Source organism: Trichoderma gamsii (assembly GCF_001481775.2).
Source record: "Trichoderma gamsii strain T6085 chromosome Unknown Scaffold_47.2, whole genome shotgun sequence".
Taxonomy (NCBI): domain Eukaryota; kingdom Fungi; phylum Ascomycota; class Sordariomycetes; order Hypocreales; family Hypocreaceae; genus Trichoderma; species Trichoderma gamsii.
The window spans coordinates 58,833-78,526 of NW_020171384.1; the positions used below are offsets into that span (position 1 = coordinate 58,833).

General features: G+C 51.4%; 6 protein-coding genes across 6 annotated transcripts; 4 read left to right on the plus strand and 2 right to left on the minus strand.

Annotated features, from left to right (window-relative positions):
- Window positions 1-2,406: 2,406 nt before the first annotated feature.
- TGAM01_v209492 (oxidoreductase) lies at window positions 2,407-3,721 on the plus strand (the record flags this gene model as incomplete). The annotated part of the gene is made up of 2 exons (XM_018807893.2): window positions 2,407-3,111; window positions 3,173-3,721. 2 exons carry the CDS (start codon window positions 2,407-2,409, stop codon window positions 3,719-3,721), a joined length of 1,254 nt encoding a protein of 417 aa, XP_018658931.2.
- Window positions 3,722-5,869: 2,148 nt separating this feature from the next.
- On the plus strand, window positions 5,870-7,459 carry TGAM01_v209493 (protein disulfide-isomerase precursor; the record flags this gene model as incomplete). The annotated part of the gene is made up of 2 exons (XM_018807892.1): window positions 5,870-6,005; window positions 6,108-7,459. 2 exons carry the CDS (start codon window positions 5,870-5,872, stop codon window positions 7,457-7,459), a joined length of 1,488 nt encoding a protein of 495 aa, XP_018658930.1.
- A 614-nt stretch (window positions 7,460-8,073) lies between these two features.
- On the minus strand, window positions 8,074-8,503 carry TGAM01_v209494 (hypothetical protein; the record flags this gene model as incomplete). The annotated part of the gene is made up of 2 exons (XM_018807891.2): window positions 8,074-8,278; window positions 8,358-8,503. The coding sequence occupies 2 exons, from the start codon at window positions 8,501-8,503 to the stop codon at window positions 8,074-8,076; spliced, it is 351 nt and encodes a 116-aa protein (XP_018658929.2).
- Window positions 8,504-9,047: 544 nt separating this feature from the next.
- Window positions 9,048-9,954, plus strand: TGAM01_v209495 (hypothetical protein; the record flags this gene model as incomplete). The annotated part of the gene is made up of 2 exons (XM_024550565.1): window positions 9,048-9,312; window positions 9,362-9,954. 2 exons carry the CDS (start codon window positions 9,048-9,050, stop codon window positions 9,952-9,954), a joined length of 858 nt encoding a protein of 285 aa, XP_024404677.1.
- Window positions 9,955-10,584: 630 nt separating this feature from the next.
- On the plus strand, window positions 10,585-13,306 carry TGAM01_v209496 (threonyl-tRNA synthetase; the record flags this gene model as incomplete). The annotated part of the gene is made up of 8 exons (XM_018807889.1): window positions 10,585-10,707; window positions 10,785-10,866; window positions 10,955-11,170; window positions 11,249-11,384; window positions 11,448-11,715; window positions 11,787-12,362; window positions 12,415-13,075; window positions 13,152-13,306. The coding sequence occupies 8 exons, from the start codon at window positions 10,585-10,587 to the stop codon at window positions 13,304-13,306; spliced, it is 2,217 nt and encodes a 738-aa protein (XP_018658927.1).
- A 2,101-nt stretch (window positions 13,307-15,407) lies between these two features.
- TGAM01_v209497 (hypothetical protein) lies at window positions 15,408-15,618 on the minus strand (the record flags this gene model as incomplete). Its single annotated transcript, XM_024550566.1, has 2 exons — window positions 15,408-15,468; window positions 15,515-15,618. The coding sequence occupies 2 exons, from the start codon at window positions 15,616-15,618 to the stop codon at window positions 15,408-15,410; spliced, it is 165 nt and encodes a 54-aa protein (XP_024404678.1).
- Between the last annotated feature and the right edge of the window lie 4,076 nt (window positions 15,619-19,694).

Sequence of the window (19,694 nt, forward strand, 5' to 3'; positions counted from 1 at the left end):
AAGTATCTGGTGCTCTGACTGCCTCCTCTCCAGCCGTGCTTTACATAACAATCGGAGTTATACGCCAATTGCTATTGGCTTATGGGCTCAGATCTCCCATGACGGGTCTCTGTTCCCCGCACTTTCAGGCCTCAAGAAGCAGGCAGGCTTTGGGTGATTCTTATTTGCCATCGCTTGGTGATGAGCCGAGGATCACCCTTGGGCAGCACTTGTTGGCGAATGGTGCGCTGAAAAAGACGGCCTGGAAGGGATTTTGAAATGCTGCATGAGATGCTGAGTGATGTATAGAAAGAGGCTGGATGTTGGTGTTTAGGTGTCTCTTATCAAGTGTTTGTTAGGCTCTAGCTCTGATAAGCTTCTATTCCATATCCGGACTCTCTTTCAAGGAACAGCGTAGGCCATAGACTACCTTAGATGGTAGAGAGGCGGGAAGTTGGATCGACAGGTACCTATCATTGGCATACTTATTTTCAACGTGCAGCAAAATTCACCATAAATCCGTTTCATCTAGTATGCAGGTATTCAGCCTATGCTTTTTTTTCTGTTTTGGAATTTTCTTTCATCATGGATTTCTTGATTGAACTAGACGCAGAGTAGAAAGCACCACTAGTTCTTCACCGGCGATCCGTGTCAGTTCTCTTATGTACCTTTTGGGAACACATTTCCAAGGAAGATGTGACCACAACTTGTGATGACAGAGGATTTCTCCTCGCCATCACAGAACATGCAATTTAGACGAATGCTTGGGCTAGTGAAAATCTTGATCTCCTCTGAGATAATCAAGGTTTAATTTGGAATTTTTACAAATAGAAAACATCATATACTTTGTCAAGCAATGTGAGATCAGGTAAAAAGGCCTTTCTCCTCTCTTTTTATCTCTCTTTTACAAATGTAGATGACTATCTTAGCCATTCATAATCATCGTGGCAGAGATAAGACCCGCTGTATGGCAAGGCGAAAGAGAAAGCGAGCCTAGGGAAGCACGTAATTAATGTTGACCATGATCTCATTGATACGAGACAAAGACTACAGAACTAGCAACACCAATTGTGAAATTTGAGAAACCAAGCCTATACAGATTCGGTACGCTTCTTTAATCAACCTCATTCCACTTTTTAAGGCTATGACCCAGTTTAAGAGGCAAAATTCATTCATCGATGATCCATTGCCGCGTTTCCGGTATAATATCCGAAATGCGAAGAGAGGGGACTCTATCATCTAAAAGATAGGGACGCTACGGGTGTCTTAGTAATTGAATTTCTAGTACGAAGTAGATGCTCTTTATCCTGTTATTGGGCTCGCTGGCCTTCGGAGCTGAGGCCCCGTCTTTACATCGGAATCGGAAGATACATGCAGCCTAATCCAGGGAGTTTAACGCTGCGGATACTGCAGTCTCTAAAGGGTAAAGAAAGACATGAATCGACGGATGTTGCCGCCTCGAGAAGCGCGAGAGCGAAAGCGAAGAGAAATGGAATTTTCGATGGAAGCTGGAAAGCGGGCTAGCCGAGAGAGACGATGCACAGTCAATCCAAACGCGGAGGGGAGCGAGAACGAAGGTAAATCCGATATGATCCGGCGAAACGGCCAATAGGTAGATCTAAAACCCGGTCAATTGCCGCGATAACGTGCCTGAGTAATGGAGAGGGCAACTCGGGCCGCCATAGGCCCGCCATGTTATTTAAGCAGAATCGCCTTGTTATTATTCAGCAAGCTTCTTAGGACCCACGACCGGTATCCTATTCGAGGAAAATATTTCAAAAGAAGCACAGAGAAGAACAGCAAGCCACAGCGTTAGATGGGGCGACTAAAGCTGGGCAACTTTGGCCGCCGCAAATGGGTAGCCCTACGGCTATTGCCGTCGCAGCTACTAGTAGTACCAAGATTAGAGAGCTCCATCGGCAAGATTGGCTCCCCTGCTGTGTGGCACACGGAATATGATGCCGAAAGATTGGCGCGAGCGAAAATCAAGGCTCTTGTGCTTTGGTAATCTGGATCTGGATCGGACATAGGAGAGGAGACTTTGGAGAGTTTTCGGCCGGTTTCTGTCGCGCCATCGAGCCGTAGACCAGATTGGCTGGCGTGCGGGGGCACCTTTGTGGCATCAGAATGGCCATCTAGTATATAAAGTCGAGAGGAGAACTGCGGCTGGACAAGTGGGATCGGAATATAAAGCATAGCATCGTTTGCATTTACCCAGGCATTTAAACATCTCTTCGTCTTTCCTCTTTAAACGATCGTATCTTGGAAATTCTATATATCTGAGCACTCGCCTATAACATCTACACCTCATCAGCGCATATTCTCCTCTTGAGCAGGCTTTCAGCGTTTTGCTCTATACACTCAGGGCTCGACGACCAAAGAAATCCATTACCAGCCTTCCAACTATAGAATAACACAACCAGCAAAATGGGCAGCATCGGCACCAGCAGCAACCTGGAGAACACTCCCGCGCCTGGAGTGCCCTTCTACACTCCCGCCCAGAACCCCCCAGCCGGCACTCCTGTAGACAAAGAGTCGGCGCCGACTCTCTTCACGCCGCTGCGCATGCGCTCCGTCGAGCTGCACAACCGCATCGTCGTGTCTCCCATGTGCCAGTACAGCGCCGACAACGGCCACTTGACTGACTACCATCTGGTGCACCTCGGCCAGCTGGCGCTCCACGGCCCGGGCCTCATCTTCGTCGAAGCCACCGCCGTTGAGCCCCGCGGCCGCATCTCCCCTCAGGACTCTGGCCTGTGGCAGGACTCCCAGATCGCTCCTCTGCGCCGAGTCACCGACTTCATCCACAGCCAGGGCGTCAAGGCTGCCATCCAGATTGCCCACGCCGGCCGCAAGGCGAGCACTCTCGCTCCTTGGATTGGCGGCACTGCGAACAAGGCCGTGGCCGATGAGAGCGTCGGCGGATGGCCAAAGGACGTCGTTGGCCCCAGTGCGATTCCCTTCCACGAGGACCACGCTCATCCCAAGGAATTGACCATTCAGGAGATCAAGGGGCTTGTCCATAAGTTTGCTGAGACTGCCAAGCGCGCCGTTGAGGCTGGATTCGATGTCATTGAGATCCACGGTGCTCACGGATACCTCATCAACGAGTTCCTGTCGCCTCTGAGCAACGTAAGTGTTTAACTAATTTAGTGATAACTGAGAGGAACTACAGTGACTAACGCGCATATAGACACGAACTGACGAGTACGGCGGAAGCTTTGAGAACCGCACCCGCTTCGTCCGCGAAGTCACCGAGGCCGTCCGCGCCGTCATCCCCGAGACCACGCCCCTCTGGCTTCGCGTCTCCGGCACCGAGTGGATGGAGTGGGCCGGCCAGCCCTCATGGACCGTGGAGGAAACCACCAAGCTCGCCAAGCTGGTGCCCTCATGGGGCATCGACGTCCTGGACATTAGCAGCGGCGGCAACAGCTACGAGCAGCAGTTCCCCGACTCCAAGTCCTTCCAGATCGACATTGCACGCGACGTGCGCAAAACCCTCCGCGCCGAGGGCATCGACCTAACCATTGCATCCGTTGGATTCATTACCAGCGCCCAGATCGCCCACGACGTCGTCCAGGAGGGTCCCGAGGCTGCAGCCGACTTGGCCCTGGTGGCGAGACAGTTCCTGCGCGAGCCTGAGTGGGTGCTGAGAGTGGCCCACGAGCTCAAGGTGGCTGTCAAGTGGGCGAACCAGTACTCACGAGCTGGACCGCGAACGGACTTTAGCAAGAAGTTTTAAAGCCTTTTGGTGATGAGAAAGTAAAAGAAGGGAATCGGAACACGCATGGGATAGATATGAAAAGCTTCAGCGCCGTTTTGCTACAGAGTTATCCATAGAAGGCAATACTCTTTATGCATTTTGTTCACTTTATTATTTGATAGCTAATTAAAGCTTGCTCTTCACTATGACATCCAAATATGCTTTTTTGTTTCGAAGACATAGCCTTATCATCAGCACTAAAGGGTCCCTATGATGCATGTGTACATGTACAGCCATAGTGATCCTGAGACGATCTTCTTATATGCGTCTATTGATTTGTCATATGCCATATTTGATTATTTGACCATACCGTCTCCTAGTTCTTGGCAAGGGGTAGAAGACCAGCTTTCATATGGACAGTATCGTGTCCAGCTGGGGTCGGGTATCGCGGGTGAGGCTCGGATGTGAGCGTGGCTGTCTGCACAGCTATTTAACCTCCGAACTGTGTACCTACTCATGTCTCATAATGGAGAGGAAGCTAGGGTCATATCAACCGTTAGAGTAATGGCGATAATAGCAGTAATGACACCCATGTCCGACGCTACATGCGGGTAGGGAAGAATGCTGATCGCCCCGTATATACCCAATATAGCCACAATGTGTTAGCTCCTGTGTTGGAGACAATTGCCAACGCTGCTATATTACTCCGTCTTACCACAATTACTGTACATACTTGTCCATACATATATATAGGATATTGCCATTTCACCTTGAAGCTACATATCTTTTGGTCAGTGGCTACAGCCCATGCCAGCGGGGCGGCTGCATCCGATGCTGGGGCAGTGGGACTGATGCATTGATGCAGGATAAAGTATCCAAGGATGGAGTCGGATGATTGCTTACATTGTACATACAAGTTGGCCTAGGTTTTGCTGCATTAGGCACTACCTGAGCACAGTGCTTGATATCTGACGTGTCTACATGTACCTCCTTACATGTACCAGATGCTCAGCATTCTCCAAGCCATTGACGATGGAAGGGGCAGGAATTCAGACATGTAGCTATTCCTTCCAATGCTTCAGCCTATATTACCCAGATGCTCTCAATATCATTTTGACGTTTGAGCATACGCCACCGGCTATACAGCCAGTCCACTTGATGTGGGGATGCCGTCGAGACGCAGCCGCAGAGCCGCAGCCGGTGAACTTCTTTGAGGATATCCAGGCACGGGTGGCAAGCAACAGCAGGCGAAGTGTCCTCTTCTAGACTCCGTACAACGTCCAATACCCCGAATGAATTCCAATATCGGACATCCCGCCCGCAGTAGCAAAAGGATTATCTACCTCCCTATGTCAGGTAGTACACGCCACCGTGGGCAATAGTGCTCCGTATCGACCCTTTAGCCTTTGCTCGCCCTGCAGATTGTCTCGTCCACAGCCTCTTGGCCAGCGTAGCGCTAGCCGCTATTGGCGGCTGCGATGGCGCTGCGAGGCTTCTAGCAGCAGGGGCTTAGCGCTCGCCCTCCACTCAGAGCTTGGCAAGGCCTACAGGAGGGGCAGCTGTTATGGAGTACCGGCGCTGTGTGCCACTGGTATCGCGGCGGCCATGTCACGTACCGACATGTACATGTATCCGGCAAGCAAGAAGCGATGTGGCCTGTTTTGAGTCGGCAATGTCGTCTAAGAAGGCCCTGCGCAAAGAGGAATCAGATAGTAATCATGCCCAGACCCGAGGCATTGAAACTGACGGGTCAGAAAGCCATCAAACTCAGGTGGCTCGTACAGTGTGTTAGCGAGAGCAACCGCAAGTGAAACTTTGGATTTGTCAGGTGGCGACCAGGTACCGCTAATAGATTGATGGCCAGGAAAATGTACCTTTGGGGGAAAGGAAGGCTGGGAAGCGCTGTAGCGGCCTTGCCTCAGAGGGCGGCATTAGTGGACGCTGGGCCCAATTTTAGGCTGGAGAAGGGTGTGGTTCAAGGGACCGGCTGAACCCATCAGCATTACTGGTAGCCAGATCTGGCCAAAGGGACACTTGTTCAATTGAGCGTCTAAGTCATCCGTGCTGCCAACAGATTCTGCGACCTACAAAACCTCCTCCGTCGTCCATCTTCTTGCCACGGAATTCTTTTCCTGCATCACCACTTTTTTTCTGTTTTCTCTTAGATACCCATCACAGTCCTTCACTATGCATCATAAGCGTCTTGCTTGTGCCCTGATGGGCGCCATGGCCGGCGTGGCCATTGCCGAGTCCGATGTCACCCAGCTGACCGGAGAGACCTTCAACGACTTCATCAAGGGCAATGATCTCGTCCTGGCAGAGTGTAAGTCTTTTATCTATCCGTCTCTGTGTTCTGCTACTTGAACGCTCTGCCTCTACCCCGCCAGCCACCGGCAATGGACCCCGCTAACATAGTCATGTCCAGTCTTCGCTCCCTGGTGCGGCCACTGCAAGGCTCTCGCCCCCGAGTATGAGGAAGCTGCTACCACGCTGAAGGAGAAGAACATCAAGCTTGCCAAGATCGACTGTGTCGACGAGGCTGAGCTCTGCAAGGAGCACGGCATCGAGGGCTACCCCACCCTCAAGGTCTTCCGTGGCCTTGAGCAGGTCTCTCCTTACACTGGTCAGCGCAAGGCTGGTGGCATCACCTCATACATGGTCAAGCAGTCACTTCCCGCTGTCTCTGTCCTGACCAAGGACACCGTTGAGGACTTCAAGACCGCCGACAAGGTTGTCCTGGTCGCCTACATCGCTGCTGATGACAAGGCCTCCAACGAGACCTTCACCTCTGTTGCCGACGAGCTGCGTGACACCTACCTCTTCGGTGGCGTCAACGATGCTGCTGTTGCCGAGGCTGAGGGCGTCAAGTTCCCTTCCATTGTCCTCTACAAGGCCTTTGATGAGGGCAAGAACGTCTTCACCGAGAAGTTCGACGCTGAGGCCATCAAGTCATTCGCCACCGTTGCCGCCACTCCCCTCGTCGGTGAGGTCGGCCCTGAGACCTATGCCGGCTACATGTCTGCCGGCATCCCTCTGGCTTACATCTTCGCCGAGACCCCAGAGGAGCGTGAGGAGCTTAGCAAGTCCCTGAAGCCCATCGCTGAGAAGTACAAGGGCAAGATTAACTTCGCCACCATCGACGCCAGCAGCTTCGGCTCCCACGCCGGTAACATCAACCTCAAAACCGACAAGTTCCCTGCCTTTGCCATCCACGACATTGAGAAGAACCAGAAGTTCCCCTTCGACCAGGAGAAGGAGCTGAAGGAGAAGGACGTCGCCAAGTTTGTCGACGACTTTGCCGGTGGCAAGATCGAGCCCAGCGTCAAGTCTGAGCCCATTCCCGAGACCCAGGATGACGCTGTCTACACCGTCGTTGCCCACACCTACAACGACATTGTCCTTGACGACAGCAAGGATGTCCTCATTGAGTTCTACGCTCCCTGGTGCGGTCACTGCAAGGCTCTTGCTCCCAAGTACGAGGAGCTCGCCAGCCTGTATGCCAACAGCGAGTTCAAGGACAAGGTTGTTGTTGCCAAGGTTGACGCCACCAACAACGACGTCCCTGATGAGATCCAGGGCTTCCCCACTATCAAGCTCTACCCCGCCGGTGACAAGAAGAACCCTGTCACCTACAGCGGCGCCCGCACTGTTGAGGACTTTGTCAAGTTCATCGAGGAGAACGGCAAGTACAAGGCCATTGTCAAGGTCCCTGAGCCCCCCGTTGAGGAGACTACCTCCGAGGAGAAGAAGGCCGAGGACGAGCACGATGAGCTGTAAAGGAACAAAAAAGTAAAATGATTAAGTAAAACTGTATAATTTGGGATTTGATTCTTGACGAAACGAACGTCGGCGCTGGTTAATGGACTATCTAAATAAGTACTAGCAATTGCATACTACCTAGCTTTACACCCATCAGGGGCATTGCTTTGAAATTATTTGAATTTGATCACCAACTTAAAAGAAACTTTGTTCCATTGCCTTGTAGATTATACCTCGGTGAAAAAAGTGTGTAGTCCCTTTACAAGTAGACATGGATCGTACTGTTGCTGCTTTGTGGGGTAGAAGTATGAGTAAGTACTTTGTAGTGTCAAGAGTGACAAATTACAGGCTTTATTTTTGCTATGAAAGACAAGACAAGAAATTGCCATCATGCTGCTTCGTTTCCGCCATACTGACGATGATTTGACAGTGCCTTATGACAATGCATTTTCCTTCCCTATGGATCTGCGTCATTCTGTTTTGCTTTGTTTTTTATTTGTCCGTTTCGGGCTTTATTTTCTCTTCTGTTGGATCTTCTCCTCGAGGATCTTGACGTGGTTTGTCAGGCGAGTGACGGAGGCTTGGAGAGTCTGGTCGATGACTTTGTTAGCTATAATTCAATCCATACGGCCCTAGAGCTGTAGAGAGGGTGGATGAAAAAGGGAGCTTATGGTCGCGAAGCATGTTGAAATGCCAAGCTCGCCCAGGGCAGGCAGATAAGGTAGACGTACGTAAATGTCCTCAGTGAGGAGCTCGTTGGACGCCTTGTACTCCTGCAGGACGTAGCTGTATACGGCGCCGCCGGCCAGGACACTTCCAAACAGGAAGCCGAACAGACTTGTATATACCGTCAGTAAGAGCTGTATCTACAATTTCGTCGCATCATAGCTGCGCCAATCTCGTTCCGCTGACATACCCTCCTCTGAATGCGCCCATGGGCTTTCTAGCCGGTAGCGGCGCAGCATCGTTCAGGCGCTGGGCTGAGGCATGGAAGCTGCGCGATGAAGTAATGGCACGGCGAGCGCCGCTGGCAAGTATTCTTGATGACGATGCTGCGAACATGGCGGATCGAGTGGCGAGGGAAAAGGTGATTCGAGGCTTCGACAAGAAAAGGTACTGTGAAAGTCGGAATAAGTCTGGGTTGGGTGTTCGCAGGTGCAGCTCGAAGGGAATTGGAAGCTCACATGAGGGTATTTTGCTGTTGCTGGCTTAGAATCTGGGATCGGCCGCGGCTATTAAGGTCTTGAGTTCCAACATCATCGCAGACGTACCCAGTTTGCGGACACGGCGGGTTACGGGCTTTTAGCTGAAGCGGCGCGGGTTGTTCCGGCGGAGGATAGCCCGGCAGCTCCCCAGAGCTGCTGCTTTTTCTCGCCGCTGCGTTCCTTTTTTGCCCCACGGACGTCAACTGCCGTGTGATCGTTCTATTGCTGAGCCTCTGCATATCGCGTCTGTGGATGACGGGATGGTACTCTAGAGCTCTATAAGCTTCCATTGCCAATCTTTGGAAGCTTATCATACAATTTCCAATGTCCCGTTGTTGACTCTCCGGCCTCCACCTTCAACCCACACGGCCAAGCTCACGCGACCGATTCCCCAAGAAACCATGAACAACTTCGGGGTCATCGAACTCGCTAGTGCCAAAACTACGTCGGCTCCCGGATGGGCCTACGTTCCTGACACTGGTATACTGCCCGGATCCAACGCCCTGCAGCCAGCAAACCGGAAACGAGCTCGCAATGCACCCGCGGGCGTGACGGTCGGCGACCTGACGGCGCGGCAAGAAGCCAAGATTCGGAAGGAGATTGAGGCGTTGGAGCGAGATGGTGGAAAGGACATTTCGATTCCGATACCCGCAAAGAGCGGCAAAGGTATGTGAGAATGCGCCAGGAGTGTTGTGCAAGGCAAAAACACAAAAAGTGCTGATGGGCGAAACTGGCGCTGCAGCTCCTGGAAAGCATACACCAAATGTACGAAAGATCCTACAGTCACAAAAGACGTTTTCAAATCACCTAGACGACTTTCTGGCGATACAAGCGCAGGTCGAGGGCGGTCCGGCTGCTGTGGGTAACAATCGACCGAGCAACGCGAGCTCCAAGCGACCAGCCAACAAACGAGATGCCACCGCCGCGTCTACACCCACCGGCAGCAACAAGCCGACACCAGGCATACAGGAAGAGGACGTTACAATGGCAGACGCAGATCTTCCCCCGGTCTTGGTCGGGCAGTACAGACCACCGCCAGCGGCCCATCCGGGCGACAACGATCCATTGCTGGCATCTCGCGTGCCTGATCTCCCGTCAGACGAAGAGCTGAGGAAGCTGCTTGCTCACCCACCGCTGACATACTATGAGACTAGAGGCAAGTGGGAGGACAGCTACCCTACGCGTGTGTTCTGCGAGGTGTGCGGATATTGGGGACGGGTGCGATGCATGAAGTGCGGGACCAGGGTTTGCGCGCTGGACTGTCTCGAGACGCATAGAGAGGAATGTGTCACCAGATATGGGCTGTGAGATACTACGAGCTGACATGGTGTTCGAGTTGATATGATATGTGGATTGGAGGTCTGAAAGGGATGGACATTGTTTTACCTGCTATGGTAGGGATAAGGAGCGAGGCAAACGCCTTTGAGATTGCTCCATGGCGTTAGGACGGAATTTTTGGAAAAAGGAGCGGCACTGATAACTGATACCCAGTCTTTTGGGATGCGAATTCATATAAATGAGACGAACTTTACTTGCTTGTGCCTATGAGTCTTCCATATCACTGCAATGGCTCCGATATCCGGCCCTATTGATATGAGGCGCAGATGACTGGTGACTCAAGAAGGGGGATTTAAATGAAAGGCAAATGAGATACGAAAGTTTATAATTAGAATTGACGGATGAATTAATCATCTCATCATACAAACTTCCATCTTATATCACCTTTGACTCAGAACACCCCGGCACCAGACTCCGAAGATCTGCCGCTTGTACCTTTGCCGCGAACCTCTGTGAGTCAACCCCACCTCGCGCCTAAAAGATAAAAGTATGTGCTAATAAGGGTATTTTCCTGCCCCTCCATTAGGACGGAAAGGCCAAACAGCCAACTTTCTTTTCTTTTGCCGTGTCGCAACACCAAAAAAGAGAGCATCACCAGCAATGTCTTCCGAGAACGTCGATGCCCCCAAGGCGGCAGAGGGCGCGCCCGCCCAGAGCCTGCCTTCAAGACCTGCGAAGCAGCCCAAGGAGAAGAAGGCTGGCGGCGGCAAGGCTTCACTTGAGGTATTGCGCTTTTGATTTAATCTCCAACTTTCTTCGACGACGACAATTGATACTGATGAATTCTTTCTTTCTTGCAGCTCCCCGCTCTGCCCGATTTTATCCAACACCGCATTGCCATCTTCGACAAGATCAAGGCCAAGCGAGACGCCGAGGTTGCTGGTGCGTTGTTGCTGCGACAAACTACCCCACCATCATGGCCTCCATGATTTATGTTTCCCAGCTTGCTGATGTCTGGGCATATTTATAGCCAAGCCCCGTGAGGAAATCACCATTTCCATGCCCAATGGCAAGGAGGAGAAGGGTACCTCATGGGAGACCACCCCCGGAGCCATTGCCAGGGGCATTTCGAAGTCACTGTTCGAACGCACCGTCATCTCAATGGTCGATGGAGAGCTGTGGGATCTTACGAGACCGCTTGAGAAGAGCTGCAAGCTGGAGCTGATTGATTTCGAGAATGAAGAGGGTATGTATGGGGGGAAGATGCCTTTGTTGAAGACGGGAGACTGTTATATGAAGAACCGGGTCTGACTGGTTGATATAGGCAAGAAGGTCTTTTGGCACTCTTCGGCTCACGTTCTCGGTGAGGCTGCCGAGAGACGATTCGGCTGCTACCTCTGCAACGGTCCCCCTACCACCGATCCCCCTGGATTCTACTACGATATGGCCAACATGGAGAAGTAAGGAATAATCTTCCTTGGATGGATTGGGCTAGTTGCAAGCTGCTAACTGTTACTGTTCAGCCAAGTCGTTCAGGAGGAGGACAAGAAGGCTTTGGAGTCTCTCGCCAATTCCATTATCAAGGAGAAGCAGCCCTTTGAGCGTCTCGAAATGACCAAGGATGAGCTCCTCGAGATGTTCAACTACAGCAAGTACAAGGAGTACTTCATCAACCAGCGAGTTCCTGACGGTACCCTGAGCACTGTCTACCGATGCGGTCCTCTTATCGATCTGTGTAGAGGTCCTCATGTTCCTACCACCGGAAACATTAAGGCTTTCACCGTCCTCAAGGTATGTGTTTTGCCATAACGACGTTGCTGTTTAGTCTTGCGTACACAGATATACTCACGCCTCTCTTATAGAACTCTGCCGCATACTGGCTCGGCAACAGCGCCAACGAGTCCGTCCAGCGAATCTCTGGTGTTTCATTCCCTGACAAGAAGCAACTTGAGGAGTACAAGACGTTCCTTGAAGAGGCTGCGAAGCGCAACCACCGAAAGATTGGTCTGGAGCAGAAGCTGTTCTTCTTTGACGAGGTTTCTCCTGGATCCACCTTCTTCTTGCCCCACGGCACCAGAATTTACAATGCTCTGATGGAGTTGATCAGGGGCGAGTACAAGAAGAGAGCCTTTGACGAGGTCATCAGCCCCAATGTTTACAAATCTGACCTGTGGAAGACCTCTGGCCACTGGGGACACTACGCTGAAAACATGTTCACCTTTGATGTTGAGAAGGAGACATACGGCTTGAAGCCCATGAACTGCCCTGGACACTGCAGAATCTTTGCCCACTCAGATGTCACTTACAAGGATCTGCCATGGAGGATGGCTGATTTTGGTGTTCTGCACCGAAATGAGTTCTCTGGAGCTCTTTCTGGACTCACCCGTGTGCGCCGTTTCCAGCAAGATGATGCTCACATCTTCTGCACAGTCGACCAGGTATGCTAAGCAAGCATAATGAGATATAAGGCTGATTACTGACTGCTTGTAGATTCGCGATGAGATTGTAGGCGCTTTTGACTTCCTTTACAGCGTCTACGGGCTGTTTGGTTTCTCCTTCAAGCTAAAACTCTCGACCCGTCCCGAGAAATACATTGGTGAGGTCGCCATCTGGGATATGGCTGAGGCCAAGCTCAAGGAGGCCCTGGACAACTTCACCCAGAAAATTGATTCCAAGTGGGAGGAGAACCCCGGTGATGGTGCTTTCTACGGCCCAAAAATTGACATTACCGTGTACGATGCCCTGCGACGAGAGTTCCAGTGCGGTACGATCCAGCTCGACTTCAACCTGCCCCAGCGATTCAAGCTGCGTTACCTCGCCGCCAAGGGTGAGAGCAGCGCCAACCAGAACAGCAACGATCCCGAGCTGCCAGTCGGCTATGCCCGACCTGTCATGATCCACAGAGCCGTGCTGGGCAGTTTCGAGCGAATGTTTGGTATTCTCACCGAGCACTTTGGTGGCAAGTGGCCATTCTGGCTGAGCCCTCGTCAAGTCCTGGTAGTCCCTGTGATGCCCGCAGTAAATGACTACGCCAAGGAGCTTCAAACCATCTACCAGGAGAAGGGCATCTACATTGACGTTGATCTAAGCAGCGACACTTTCCAGAAGAAGATTCGCACTGGACAGCTGAAGCAGTACAACTTCATCTTTGGTAAGTAACATCTAGTCCTTTACTTTACGGTAATATGGTTATATGGGAACTACTGCTAATACGGAATGTCTTGTAGTCGTCGGAGCCGAGGAAGCCAGCTCACGCACCGTCAACATCCGAAACAGAGATGACCAGAGCACACAGAGCAAGGGAGCGCTGATCCCCGTGGATGAGGCACTAGAGAAGCTGATTGCTTTGAAAGCGGAGAGGAGACTTGTCAATTCCATCTAAGTGATTTGTTGAGTAGAGCGTCGGGCATTGGGCGTCGGGAAAAGAAAGAGAGAGAGAGAGGGAGAGAGAAAATGTCGTCAGACCAACATGCAAGGCGTTTTTTCCTGACTCTACGCATGCACACGTGGCTGTAGGCATACCCAGAAGGGCAGAAGAGAAACAAAAGGGGATGGCCAGCGTTTGTACTTCCGTAGTGTAGAGAATCTAGAATGAATAAAGTAAAGCCAAAAAAGAAAAGAAAAAACGGGCACATGCGTAGAGGCTACGGGATTCAAGACAGACCAGGCCGCAGCTGCGGGGGGCGAGAAAGATTCAGGCGTTATCAAGCATCGGACGGACAAATGAAAGGGCCAGCTTTGGAAAGATTTGATGAGTCGCGTGATGCTGCAAAGTTTTGGTGCAAAGGGGGAAACCGGGCGGGCGGCTTTGGGCATTTCGTCTTTTTTTTTTCTGGTTATGCCCGGACATGCTTTGGCAGCAGCTTTTGTAATAGAGACACGCCAGCGTGTAATGAATGCTCTCTTGGTCTTGTTGTTTCACTTGTTCTCACTTTTTCTCTGTTTCGCTGTTCTGCCCCGTTAGGTCTGTCTTGTAAGCCTTGCCATCACATACACACACCACACGCTTTTTACATGCAATAAGAACTCAAATCTCACCACTCTCAGAATGGAGGGGGGGAGGCACCAGGCTCGGTGAGCGAGAGAGTGCGGATGTGGGTGTGAATGAGCAAGTATGTACCTAGGGCAGCACGAGAAAACAAGAGAGAGGGAACAGGAACCCGGGAAAAAGAAGAAAAGAAAAACATACCGGCGTGGTGGCGCCCACCGACCCCCCTATTTTTTTTTCTCACAGCAAGTGGAAGCTGCACGTTGTAGCGGGCGAACAGTCTAATAGGCTGAGAAGCTTTTTTCTTTTCTTTTTTTTCTTGTTTATGCGGGATGTGTGAGATGGCAAGTTGGGGGTTTAGTTGGAGGGACTGGGGAGGTGGAGTTTTATCTGTCCGTCTTACGGGATGGGCTATTAGTACAGCCCAGACAACCAAATGTTGTTGTCGTTGTTGTTACTGCTCATTTGTATGCACATTGATCTTGGTGATATTGCCGCTTCTGTAGACTGTGATGCTTGTATGTGGTGCAAGGGGATTCGGGATTGTCAGTGACGTGACAGAAACGGGCGGGCCGGCGGGCGGGACGGGATGAGACGAGCCGGCCTGGTCGTCTTTGTATATTGATTGATTAGGCCTAATGGGTACGTACGTATGGTGTACCTACCTATCTACCAAGATTTTTCTTACTTGTTTAATTTAAAGATCGTATTAGAGTGGGTGGGTGAGGATTATTTGCTCCATAGCGTGAAGGGAATGAATTTGGAATTGATTACATGTATGTCGTTCTCTATAGCATCTCTTACTCTCTTGCCCTATTTGTGCTCTTATGTCCGTGTGTCTGTGCTGGATTATATTAGGTACTGCTCGAGCGTAGAGACGATCGGTAATGACATGCTGAGATAATGTGAGATGATGCAGGCAAGAAGATCTTTTGGTCATCCTGTTTATATAACACGTGAAGAAATATATATAGAGATACTACGAAGTGCTTAGTATATTTAATCAATTAACCAAAAGGGACTGGGATTAGGCTCCGTGATGTGTCATATATGCGCAATGAAGTGAATGGAGCAGGAGATTACCCTTTGCTTGAAATCGTGAATGCTGGCTTCCTGTTTTAGGGAAATGGTAGATGACGGTTGTGGCTGCAAGGGAAAGGGAGTCACTTATTATTGATACCTACCTTAGGTAGTAAATAGTGACGCTATATGATAGATATGATATATACCGTTACATGGAAAATGAGGTAAGGCTGATTTGAAAGCAAACACCTAGAGTAGGTGTTGTTATGAACAAATGTCAGCGGAATACGGCAAATCGTATCTCTATCTTAGATACGGCGAAATTTTATTCAATTGATGAATCTCCGCGGAGAGCTTTGGTTTGTTCGTCATCGCAGAGTATCCATGATTAACCAAGGCCAAGAGATTGTGAATGGGCAAAGGCAGAGAGGGGAGAGGTAGGTGTTTCGTATAGAGAACTAGTACCCAACGGTTACACGGCAAGGCCAAACAGGAACAGCCAAGATCCGACAAGACGAGTAAGAAGGATTTTGCTGGGCACGTATCAGAAAATGCTGCATTTAGGTCATTATAGCTTACAAGAAAAGCTGTCCGAGACGGCCGAGGATCGTGATGAAACGAGACCAATTTGGGCTTTCAATGTCTTGTTTGGGGGTAAAACCGTTTTCCCCCAATTTGAGCATTCAGCTGCCTTGGCAAATCAAAAACTACCTATGTAGCACCTAGATTCAGAAGTAGATAGTATTTCTTTCGTCTTTCTTTCTAAGAGATAAGGAAAGAAGACGAATTGAGCGAGTGTGTGTATGCGCGGCAAATGGTGCCATGGGTGAGCTTGATGCGGCCATGCAGAATCCCGCATCGGGCTGGCTGGCTACATGTACTTTGCACGGGATTGGATCTGTGTATGGGGCCAGCGAGAGAAGAGATTTTGCTGACAAGAAGGCTTGGCATGGCACGAATAAGGTGCCAGGTAATATTACTCCGTAGGCTTTTAGTGATTATTAGGTTAGTAGTCTACTACTTACTATCTGTACAGCGCAGTCTACCTTGGTATTTCTTTTCTCGTGGACAAGCTTGTCGGCCATGCACCTGCAAGTCTACATATTCTCGAGGGAGTCTTGATTTGGGCTTTCACAAAGGGAGTGGCTGCTACACGAGAACAAGTAAAGCCCAAGAAAAGAAGGCTAGAAAATTAACCGCGATTGCATGAATCAAGGCACACACGCCAAAAGGAAGACGCGGCAAAGGAGGGTAAAAAAAAAAATTGGCCTTTTGTTTCCTTTTTTTGTGATAGGTATTTCCTCAGTTTTTCTTTTCCTTTGTTAGTGGCGCTGTAAGTACCTACTTGTAGTATTTGCCTTTCGATCCGTACTCCGCAGACTGTTACCCCATACTACTATACGTGCGTTTGGTGCTCCGTAATACTGCTAGGTTAAGTGTGTAGTGGGCATCAGAAAATGCGAGCAATCAGTCAAAGGCCGCCGGCTATTATACGAAAGGCTATTCTTTAGCCATTGCGGAGTGCCACAAGACTCCGGACGACTTTCACAGCTGATGGGCGTATCACCACGCAGGACGCAAAAGGTCAAGAGTAAGCAGCGAGTGAATCGAATCGAAACTACTATTGAACTCTCATAAGGTACGCATACAGGTTGGTCTCTGTGTAGGTATACATGTACTCTATGTACAATACAAACAAGTCGACTCTACCGTGCTGCTGCTGCTGCTGCTGCCGCCACCTTACTCGTAGTGGCAAACATCGGCGGCTACAGCAGCAGCCAGGGGAGCGTCCCCTCTCTGCCATCCCTTCTCAGCCACCAGACGGGCCAAACAGCCCAGAAGAGGCTGCCCTGCGTGGTGATGGATGGACGGGCTGGCAGAAGAGAAGGGGAGGGGGCTAAAACGGGCAAGCTTATAGGTCATCTATCACAAACTACAGCGCGACCGGTGAAGGGAAATGTGGATCCTGCATGCAGGCAGAGCCCCTAATGCCTTTTGGATGCAACCAGACCCTCTCAGCTGGACGAGGCCGAAGCGTCGCGTATCCTTACTGTAGCAGCAAGTACACACACCTTGGTACGATTCGAGGTTGAGAGACGCTGGCTGGCCAATTTAGCAGCCTGAGGCGCTTGTGATAGAGCATGACATGATGCCGGCACAGGGTGCGGAGGATTTGGAAGACATGCACATGCAGAGAAGCCCAACAAAGGCCGTCTTTGGTCGTTGGGCGACGACCCAGCCCATTGATGCCGCAGCAGATTGCTGCTTTTGGGTATGGAGGGGAAGACGAGGATGACCATGAGCATGGTGGCCAAGACCCAAGGCTGAAGGAGCGAGAGTCCGGTTGATCATCCCATCTCATCCCCCCATCGAGATGAGCCGCGGCCATTGCAGGGCCTTCTGAATGCTGGCATATAGCAGTGCTGCTGCTCGTTTTCGCCCGGTCACCATTTCCTGGATGAGCACGTTTGGCAGCGAGCGGCAGCGAGCGGGTGGCTGTCATGCATATTTCCGTAGTGCTGGGTATTCCCACTGCGGTTTGAGCTGCATCACTCCCCGGCAACAACTTCGAAGTCCGGATTGCCTGAATTGAATGTAAGGGAATAGCCCTATTAGGGACTCAAGATATACTGTAGGTACATTATCACATAGTCAGCCGGTTCCCAAATTGGTGTTGCTGTTTGTCTGTCAGGTAAGCCGATACAGTCCAAATATGCCTTCAAGTACGCAATTGTCGTTCGATTGGGCTCTCGGGTTGCCGCGTGGATTTCCATGTCTGTGAATGATTGCCTTGCTCGGCTGCCCGTCCCTCGCATTCAGTCATATCAGTCCTGTACAGGGCAGCGACAACCGCTGCAGGCTACGAGTTCCAGACCAATGAGCGACATGGCGTGGCGTACCGAGTGTGTAATCCCGGCAATGCAAATCGTGCATGCGGCAATTTCACACAAAGCCTGCTAGTGAATCAGGCCTCGAGAGACCAGCACTATCATGCCGTGTCTGTTGCAAGGCTAACGAGCATCCATGGTCGAGAGGAGCCAAAGCAGAGGGTCAGAATGTGAGAGATGAGCGATGTTGGCCGTTGGAGGTTTTGGCCAAACAGCCCGCAGCGGAGAAATTGGGGGACCTTCTTTTTTTCCCTTGCCTTGTCCCAGTGCGCCATACAGCACCCGGATCGGAATTGACGTATCTCCTGTGCTTCGTTTTGGGGGCCAAGAGCACTGTCTGCTCAGCAGACGCCGTGCTGGCCACTGAACAGTAGCCAGCGTATACACTGTAGCGGGATTATCATCATCGAAGCCGATCATCTGCGGCACCAGCACTCGCAGACGGCCTAGAGTAGCAAACCAGCAGGCGCTGTAGCATAAGCCATGGCGCTCAGACCAGCACACAGTCGAGGTCTGGTTTCAACTTGATGGCATCGGGCACTCCTCGCACGCATTGCTCCGAGTCGACGGCCTTGAAGCGATATCCGGACGCCACCAGAATCCCTCCCAGAGACTTTCGCGACCGTCGCCCCATCGCCGCGATGAGATGCTGACTTGGTTGACAACAGTACACACTGGACTGATGCTGGGACAGGCCGCAAATACAAGCACAAGCACGGCGCCACTCGCCCGCTGGCCAATGCCGTGTGCGAGTCCGTAGTGCGGCTACTGTTGTGCAACACTCCATGAGAGCCCGGATTCTATGCGTCGGGCTTTGCACGTGTTAAGTACACGCAACTTGGCAAGTTGAAAGCCTCAGCGAGATAGGCAGGCAACTCAACTACAACAACACATCAGACAGCACGTCGCTGCAAGGCGCCGAAGCGCATTGCGACCCCGGTCAACCCAGCCAAGGTACCGTCTACAGAGCACAGGCTTCAGCTTCCTTGGACTCAATCTCGTCCCCCTGGCCAGCCGCCCCCGCAGGGATCCGTCCAGTTCACAGCGAGCTGCTATGGCGTGCGTTTGGCCTAGAACGGGGATCGTCCCCTCAAGAAGCAAGTCGGTAGTTTTTGCGGCGCGGTACCTGTGACCTTTGGGCCTCAAGGCTGGCTGGCTGGTGTCTATCAACGGACCCTGCCCGGCTTGGCGCCGATTTTAGCATCGCTCGGAGAAAGCGCTCACCAGCAGACGGCACATATGATGTGTCTGATTCTGATCTTTTCTCTGCTCTGCTCTGCTCTGCTCTGCTCTGCACTGCAACTGTTCGCGAGTCGGCCAGGCCGCAGTCGGCGCTAAGTTTAATCACCACAGGCGCACTGGGTGTTTGAGAGAAGAGAGAAGAGAGAAGAGAAAAGAGATGAGAGCGCAGCAGAGCAGAGGCGTGCCGTTTGAATGCCATGCCGTGCCATGCCAGCCCATCAGCGTCAGCCTTATGTACAGACTTGCTGAGTCGTAGTAACTCGAGATTGGAGGCGGGCTGTCTCGTCTAGCTGCGCGCTGGTTCCGGGTACAAGACAGACCGGCAGACCGATAGGACAGGCCAAGCACCACAAAGTCTGGGGGAGGGGAGGGGGCTTGACTCGCACCAAAGCAGATTGGCCATCGAGCACACGCTTTTTCTCATCAGGTCCGGCCGCGGGCCGTATTAAAGTTGGCAGTCTATCCACAGCTTCTGGGCGACGCTACCACGGCCTCTTCACCTCGCTTCTACACCACAGCTTGCCCAGCAGGAGCACACGAGGCTGCTGGCACCGGCGGACGTGGAAACCACTCATCGGTCAGTATTGCTGCTGCTATTAGTAACCCCCTCGCTTCATCTCTGCATCTCT